The sequence below is a fragment of the Vipera berus genome (genome assembly GCF_964194415.1).
Source record: "Vipera berus genome assembly, chromosome: 13".
NCBI lineage: Eukaryota > Metazoa > Chordata > Lepidosauria > Squamata > Viperidae > Vipera > Vipera berus.
The window spans coordinates 18,234,578-18,243,227 of record NC_138216.1 but is presented as its reverse complement, the minus strand read 5'-3'; the positions used below and the strand labels follow the sequence as shown (position 1 = coordinate 18,243,227).

Here is an 8,650-nt window from a genome sequence, read left to right as displayed (position 1 = left end):
ATGGCTCCCACGGAGAAGATCAAGGCCAAGATCAAGAAGACGCTGCCCGTCACGGGCCCCCAGGCCCCCACCCTGAAGGAGCTGATGCACTGGTACTGCATGAACACCAACACCCACGGCTGCCGGCGCATCGTGGTCTCTCGGGGACGTCTACGCCGGGTGCTCTGGATCATCCTGACCTTGATGGCCGTGGGGCTGATTCTGTGGTATTGTGCCCAGCTGGTCATCAACTACTACACGGCCTCCGTCTCCGTCACAGTGCAGTTCCAGAAGCTGCGCTTCCCAGCCGTGACCATCTGCAACATCAATCCTTACAAGTAGGTGCTGAGGACTGGTGGGAATCTGCAGCAAGGGACCAATGCTGCAGAGAGAGAGGAAGACAACTGGGGGGGGGGCTTCTGCCCACCACCAACCTTTCCTCCCCTCCTTCTCCTGCACAGGTACAGTGCCATAAAAGAACACCTTGCAGAACTGGACAAGGAGACCATGACAGCCCTGGAGTCCTTGTATAACTTCTCAGGAGCAGGGAGCAAGCCACGGGAACGCCGGGAGGCGGGCAGGCAGCACCCCGAGAAGAGCAAATTTCTCAGGCAGTTTCCCCTGATGAAACTGGACAGCCTCCACGCCAAGCCCACCGTCAATGTCTCCGCTGGGTACAAGCGGCGGATGAGTGCTGGCATCATCTCGGGCAGCTCCAGCATAGTCAACGTCAGAAACCCCCAAGACGTTGTGGGCTTCCAGCTGGTGAGTTCCCCTTCCAGGAGAGCTGGGGTCTTTCCAGGGGTGCCTTTCTGGGGTCAGAATTAGTGGCATGGCTTGTGCAAGGAGGAGGCCCACTCCTTGGCTCTGGCATGAGCCACGCCCCCGCAGAGTGCCGAGAGCGAGGGCGCCTCCGATATGCACACAGCTCAGCTTTGAAAAGTTTTGCAAAGTGTGGCGATCTGGCCTGGATTCCTTCTCCAGACCTTCCCGAGCCTGTTGCGTTTCTTGCAGTGTGACACCAGCAACAAGAGCGACTGTACCCTGTATACATTCAGTTCGGGTGTCAACGCCATCCAGGAGTGGTACAAGCTGCACTACATGAACATCATGGCTCAGATCGATGCGGAGGAGAAGGAGAGGATGAGCTACTCCGCAGAGGAGCTGATGCTGAGCTGCTTCTTTGACGGGGACTCCTGCGATGCCAGGTCAGCTCTGGGCAAAGGGAAGGCAAGAGGGGCACCCGGGCAGCTCGTGGTTCACCCGAGAGAGAGGGGGGAGGGCATGCCAGTCACTGGCCAGCTCAGAGGGAAGGGGCTACGTTCGCACCACCAGCTCAGGGTCTGCACTGAGTAGCCACCAGATTCATTCCACCAACTAATTGGCAGGAAAACTCCGGCCAAGTCCGGCGTGTGTTTGTGACTGACCCAGTTAAGCTCTCTGCCTCTCGGGCTCAGCTCTCCATTTGGGAAAGAAGGGAGAGGGAGAGCAGCACCGTCACAAAGCCAAATTCCTGTTCTGGTCCACCAGACAGTAGAAACACAATGTTTCTCGTACGCGTTTTTAGTTTGGGAAAATGTGCGTATAACAGTCTTAGTAAAATGCTTCCTATGTGGCCTCTCTCAGGAACTTCACTTCCTTCCACCATCCTCTCCATGGAAATTGCTACACCTTCAACAGTGGGCAAGAGGGGAAGATCCTGACCACGTCCACAGGAGGCAGCGAGAACGGTGAGAGCCACAGGTTGACGCTGGAGCAAAGGGGAAGAGAGCAAGCTGGGCTCTTGGCTGGCAACTTCTCGGACTGGCTTCTCTGCGGTTTCATTTCGGTGTTTGCTTCTGTCCTTCTCGTGGCCCCTCCACGTGCTGGCTTGGAGTGGCCTTCTGTGAACTCCAAGGCCCCGCCCACCTTTTCTTTCCACCTGGCCTTTTCAGGAGCACTTGAGGTTCTGCTTTGGCAGTGTGGCCTCCCCTGCCTTGTAAAGGCAGCCTCTCTGTCCACGGCGGGTCGGGAAGCGTTTGGGTTCCTGCTCCCCAGTCTCCTGCCAAAGAAGGCACCCCAGGCAGGAGTCCCCAGCCCCCCACCAGGCACCCAGGGGCAGCGGAGGGCTGAATGTGCTCAGAGTCAGCAGCGGAGGGAGGATCTTTCCTGGAAGGAGTGATGATCAGCTCCTCAGAAGCAGGAGGTTGGGGTAGCCCGTCTGGTAACAGGACCACTTGGGTCGCTGTTGGAGCCATCACCAGGTGACACCCCCCCTCCCCAACCTGTTTCTCTGAGACCACGGCTAAGTTCTTCTTTATTGCTGGACACCGGCCATCTTCACAAAGGACCAATATCTCTCCTGGTCCAGAGGCCTGAGATCTTTTGCACGTCAGGACCGCGATTACTCTTGTTCTGGCATCCTTTCCGCATCAGGCTGTCATCTCCTTGAATGGGTTGTCCAGCTGGCCAAGGCCGCCTCCCTCCAAGGTCTCCTGAGGGCCTTAGTTTGCCTGGTCCCCACTTCTGGGTGGTGGCCATCTTGGCAGCCTGGTTCTTAGCCCTGCTAATCGTGTCTCTCTCCTCACGCTTATCGTGGCCGCAGCTAATTAACCATCCCTGATTTTTGATGCCTACTCAAGTACCTACTCGCTACTTATTTGGTACTGTGGTTCATGTAAGCCCCTTTAACAGCCACTCTCCTGAAAGAGCATACTGAGAAACAGAGAATTGTGGTCCAGGATCACCCCGGTTGCTTTCTTGGGGTGGCCCTTGAGCTTCCTGGGATTTCTGGTCCTTTACGCCCGTATCCTGCTCTGCTGCCGCCGCCTGGCCTATTTGTTGTCATTGGTATATTTCACTCTAAGCTGCATTCCGGCTCCACCTCTGTGCCGCCCAAGGCTCTGTGGAGCTGCTCCATTTAGTTTATGAAACTTCCAGGCGCATCTCCCATCTCAGGTGCCCAGCACTCAGCAGTTCTGGTGAGACTTTTGTACTAGCAGCTCTTTCTGCTACTTCCATGGTTGCTGGTTCTTTCCTTCAGGAGCTGCCATTCAGGTTTCAAGTCTTCCAACCTCCTCCTCCTCCTCCTCCTCCTCCTTCTCCTCCTCCTCCCTTCCATTTTACTTTAGAGTCCAGGGTCTCCTACAAAGGATGTAAAGGGGTTCACTGGCCTGAACCCCAAATGAGTGAGTGGGTACTGGAAGTACAAAACCTTGAAATGACTGCTTAGGCTCTCAGAGTTGATTTAGCAGACAGAGATTCCTCCCATATAAACCTGCAAATTAAAGTGAACAGCAACAGCTTTGCCATGCGTGAGGGTAACTAGCCATGTTTCCGCGGCCTCTTGCTTCTTTCTGTTGTTGGAGACAAAAGGCTTCTCTTCAGCCTGTGATCCAATTATTTGCACAGAGTGGCAGAGCAGCGTGTCTTCCCTGACAGGATGGACAGCTGCTCAGAGTCTGTGGCTGCTCTCCTCAGTGGAAGGGCTCGTTCAGGGAAGCCCAAAAGAATTATTGGTGGGAGAAAAAGCTGTGGATACTCGCTCAGCGAATGAGAAACGCAATAACTGACTTTCAAGGCTGAACTGCTTCTTTCCTTGGCTCTCGTTTAGGAATTCCTCCACATTATGGCCTGGTCTTGTTTTGAAATAAAGCCAGTGTCCCTTGCTCTGGAAACAGTTTGTTAACACCCCTTTTAGAGGAGTTGTTCGCAGGACGAGAGGCAGTTTGGTGCCACAGTTAAGACACCAGGCTAGAAACTGGGAGATGGTGAATTCTCCCTCTGCCTTTCTGCACGAGACGAGCTGGGTCATCTTGGGCCGGCCACTTTCTCTCAGCCCCAGATAGGAGGAGATTGCAAATCGCTTCTGAAAAACCTGGCCAAGAAAACTGCAGGGACCTCTCCAGGCAGTCCCTGAGAATCAGACAGGATTGAACAGAAGGGGGGGGGGAAACTCTCAGCACACATTTACACAGAAGACTGATATTGCTCCTGACCTAGAAGGAGCTTGCTCAGGGCACCTCCATCTGTCGAAAGACGGGGTTTCCTGCCCTGTCCTGGGCCTCCAAGACCAGAAAAGCCACAAACCTGGGGAATGCAGGCTGATGGCTGCCGTTTCCTCTTGCTCCACTGCGGAGAGAGATTCATCTCCATAGATCTGAAGGAGACAAATTTCAGCCTCTCGGCTTCCCATTGAGATCCTTGGCACTGGGCCTCTGGATTGCTCCTGTGTGGGGCACCACAGAACCTGGCCCTTCCCTTGCTGTTTGTCTCCAGTGTGAAGCCACTGGGCCCAACTATGTGTCTTCACTGTACTTGGACAGGAGGTGTGATGGTGGCCCTGGCCTGAAGGTGCCAGAGTCGAAGATGGCGAAGAACAGCTATGGCTGAATCCTACCGGACAGTTCAAGAGTCTGCTAGTCCGTCTTTAGCTCTGGAGGGAGTTGCATTCCATCCAGAAGAGATCTGGCTTGCAATCCGAGGATCCTCCTGGGCTCATGGATCCTGCCTGAAGAGCAGTCGAAGGCTGAGGGCCTTTGCAAAAATTTATCTTGTGTGCTTCTTGTCATTTCTGGATCAAAAGTGTGTGACCACTCACGCCCTCATCACCTCTTATTTGGACTGCATGGACTGACCTTGAAGACTATTCCGAAGCTTCAGCCAGGACAAGGTGCCATGTAATGTTGCTGTTAAGGCAGCTGGAATGACTGTCAGGTAGCTTCCAGGTGTTATTCCACACGCTGGGTGTCTCTGTTCAAACCTTGTCCAGGTTGAATGGGCCCATCCAAGAAAAGGACTCGAAGCCTTTGCTCCAACTCTGTTCTAGCAGTAGGAAGCCTTGCGCTTCACAGGAACTCTGTTCTGGACCACAGCTTCCTCCTTGGGATTAAATGGCTGACGGTGTCTCATCTCAGGCTAATAGGTCTGGCCTGGAAAAATATGGATGATCATAGATGGCAGCAACCAAAACTTTAATTCGATTGAATGTCTTGTAGATTGGTAGGGATCACTTTGTTGGCGAGCAGCTGGACGTGCTGTGGGAAGAGCAGGCCGAGGCGTTCCCACCCGGGCCCCTTTGGTCCTGCTCGTTCTACCTGCAGGGCCTCAGGTTGCTCCCGCTTCTCTGCCCAGGACTGCAGGTGATCCTGTACATAGAAGAAGCCGACTACAACCCCTTCCTGGTGACCTCCACGGGAGCCAAGATTGTCATCCATGATCAGGACGAGTACCCCTTCATTGAGGATATCGGCACTGAGATCGAGACGGCCACGGCCACCTCCATCGGGATGCACTTCGTGAGTGGCAGCAACTTGGGGTCTCTGCCCAGGAAGTGGGACGGGCTCCCCCAGCTGAGAGGGGCTTTCGCACATTCTTTGCCCTGCTCAAAGCTGCGTCTCCGAGGCAGGTCAGAAAGAAGCCCTCTTGGAGCAGGGGAGCAGTTGGCAGAAGGGTGTTCCCCTGGTGGTCCCAAGCCCCCTCCCCTGGGTTCCCCCAGGCGTATCCCCAACAGAGCTCTTTTTTGTCGTGCTGCAGACCACATCCCACCGTCTCAGCCAGCCATACAGCAACTGCACGGAGGACGGAGCTGATGTTCCTGTGCAGAACCTCTACAATAAAAGCTACTCGTTGCAGGTGAATCCGTGTTGGCCCCCTCTGGCCGTGGCCTTCCCTGCGGTTGCCCTTGAGGTGGGACCCATTAGGGCTGGCCCCGTTTGCCAAGCCCCCTGGGCCATCCCTTCCCAGCTGTTCAGCAAATTGGGGCTGCCTTCTTTGGGCATGAGCCCAGCCCAAGGGCTGCAAGACCCATTGACCCTCCAAGCAGCGAAGCAGGCTGTGCCTTGAGCCCTCTGGGCCCTCCCCCACCTCCCTCCCTCCCTCCCTCCCTCCCCACGGCTGCTAGGGATTAGGAGGAAAAAGGCCATGGTGTGCATCTCACCAGATTTCACCAGCATTTAATTTCACCCGGTGCAGATCTGCCTGCATTCCTGCTTCCAGAATTCGATGGTGAAAACCTGCGGATGTGCTCAGTACGCTCAGCCCCTGCCTGCCGGAGCCGAATTCTGCAACTATAAAAAATACCCCAATTGGAGTAAGTCTTCCCGGGAGGTTAGAGGATCCTTCACAGGAACGGATCTCAGGCTGTTGGGATCTGGCTTTAGAGCAGTGTTCTCAACCTCGGCCACTTTAAGGCGCTTGGACGTCCGGAATTCTCCAGCTGAAGTCCACTATCTTAAAAGTGGCTGAGGCTGAGAAAGGTCCCTTGAAAGGCAAACTTTTCCTGCTTCCTGGGGCTGCCTCTAGTTTGCCCGCCTCTGCTTCTCCTTCCCTGCCCAAGCTTTGAAAAGAAGGCTCTGAGAGACCCCTGCCCTATTGGAGGTGAGTCTCTTTCTGCCCTTTCTCAGGCTCCCCCCAAGGTGCTTTCTCCTCCGGGGCCCTGCAGAAGTTTTGGCCCCCTCCCTCTCTCCATCCTCCATCACGCTCCTTCCTGTTCCCCTGCAGTGTACTGCTACTATAAGCTGCACGAACGGTTTGTGAAAGAGCAGCTGGGCTGCCAGCAAATCTGCAGAGAAGCTTGCAAGTAAGTCCTTGCTGGATGTCCCCAAGACTGAGGACACACACACACACACACACACACCCCATGCACAAAGCCAGCCTCTGAAAAGCAGCGGCTTCCATTCCGTCACATCTGCCTCTAGTCAGAGCTAGCTTCCCCTCTTCTCCTGCGGGAAAGACTTTGTGAAAAGCTGTGCGGGCAAACAGCTCTTTTGGGGTTCATCTGCAGCCTAGTGGAGATCACCCACAATCTTGCCCTGCCCGATGCTTCCAAGCCCAAAGGGCCAATGAGCTGCCAGCCTTCCCCTCCGATTTTCAATTGGATCATTCCGGCCCCGTGGAGACCCAGGTTTATGTCTGCGCAGGGTCTGTTCCAGCACTAGAAATTCCCCATCGTGTCGGCTTGGGAATAATAAGAGTCACTTCTAGCACTGCTCTGGGCCCTTGAAACACCGGTGCTTTTAAGCACTGAACCGGATGGATGCGTTCGGCATGGAGTGTTTGTGTGTAAAAACTGGGGAGGGGGCTGGAAGGCACTGCCTGCATCTGGAGCCCCCTTGCTCCCAGCTCTTCAGCCGCTGCCTCTCTCCGCAGATTGAAAGAGTGGGCCCTCACCACCAGCCTGGCCCAATGGCCGTCCAGCGTGTCCGAGGCAAGTTCCTGCTCGGCCAAGAGATGCCCTTCCACACTCAGCGGCACCCAGCCCAGTCGGCTTCTAACCGGGGTCGAGTGGGTTCGGTAAAGAGGAGGCTGTGCCAGAGGCAGAGAGGGCGTCCTCAGCCTCCAGCTTCCTGAAGAGCGGAAGCAACCAGTGGAAATCGGGTTGGGGTCTGCCTGGACGGACAGCTCCACTGCCCACCCCAGGCTGGAAGTGACCATTCTGAGGAGGCCAACTCGGGAGGGGGGCACATGCACTGCCTCTGGCTGTGAGGGTCAAGGGGGTCTTGAGAGCAGCAAAGTCTGGGGGTGGGAGAACCATACAAACACTTTCCACTAACCTTCCTTCTTTCTCTTCCTCCCCCACGGAAGGAATGGATCCTTCGAGTTCTCTCTTGGGACAAAGGCCTAAATGGCCACAAGATGTTAAACAAGTAAGTTTCCTCCTGCCTTTTTAACTGCCAGAACCTTTCAGCCTTCAGGCCATTTTTGACTGGGGGGGGCCCTCGTTGGCTGCTCCCCTCCTAACCCTAACCCCTCTCTCCCTTCCAGGACAGACCTGGCAAATCTAGTGGTGTTCTACAAAGATCTGAATGAGAGGTTCATCACTGAAAATCCAGCCAACAATGTAAGTTTTCCCTTCGACAAGTTCCAGGCTGCTCCGCTTCGTGGGACGCAGCTCCCCCCAGAACCCATCCCTCCCCTCCCGAGAGGCGGGGGAGAGCACCCAGTCCATCTGCCCTCCCTGCCCTCTGAGCGACAGGCGACTCCCAGTTTTGGCAGCAGGGCTGAGGGCCTGGATCCGGTTCAGGAGTCAGGGGCAAGTCTGTCCGCCCTTCTCGGCAGTCACCCTCTGGTGACCATAGGAGTGACCCTCGCATCCCTCCCCCAGATTGTCCTGCTCCTATCCAACTTTGGGGGCCAGCTGGGGCTGTGGATGAGCTGCTCGGTGGTCTGTGTCATTGAGATCGTGGAGGTCTTCTTCCTGGACACGTTCTGCATTGTCCTGCGCCACCAGTGGCAGAAGGCCAAGCGGTGGTGGAGAGGGCAGTCGGGCACGCAGGACCAAGAAGAGGAGGATGGCGCACCCCCAACCAGCCCAGAGCAAGGGTATCACAACGCCGCCTGCGCCCAGGATGACGATGACCCCCCCACCTTCAACACGGCCATGCGGCTGCCCCCACCCCAAACGCCCCCACCCAACTATAACACTCTGCGACACATCAGCCCCTTTTCGGAGCAGTTGGCAGACACCCTGGAGGTCAGGGCCCAGTGAGGCCAGCGGTCTCCACGGAAAGCCCCAGGACTTGGGGTGCCGCTGGAGGCCTGAAGCCACACAACGGCAACACAGCAATTCCCTGTGCAAGAGACTTGACCAGGGGTGTGCTTTCCCTTCACCTCTGCCCTTGTGGAGGGGCTGCTGTTACCACATGTGAGGACGGCGGACGGGGCAGTCAGGCAAAATGGCACCCAGTCCATG

General features: G+C 55.9%; 1 protein-coding gene across 1 annotated transcript; it reads left to right on the top strand.

The window, feature by feature from the left end:
* On the top strand, window positions 1-8,446 carry SCNN1G (sodium channel epithelial 1 subunit gamma; the record flags this gene model as incomplete). Its single annotated transcript, XM_081338055.1, has 12 exons — window positions 1-317; window positions 441-744; window positions 994-1,187; window positions 1,606-1,709; window positions 5,092-5,255; window positions 5,494-5,592; window positions 5,932-6,049; window positions 6,460-6,538; window positions 7,108-7,165; window positions 7,543-7,604; window positions 7,723-7,798; window positions 8,063-8,446. The coding sequence occupies 12 exons, from the start codon at window positions 1-3 to the stop codon at window positions 8,444-8,446; spliced, it is 1,959 nt and encodes a 652-aa protein (XP_081194181.1).
* Window positions 8,447-8,650: the final 204 nt, after the last annotated feature.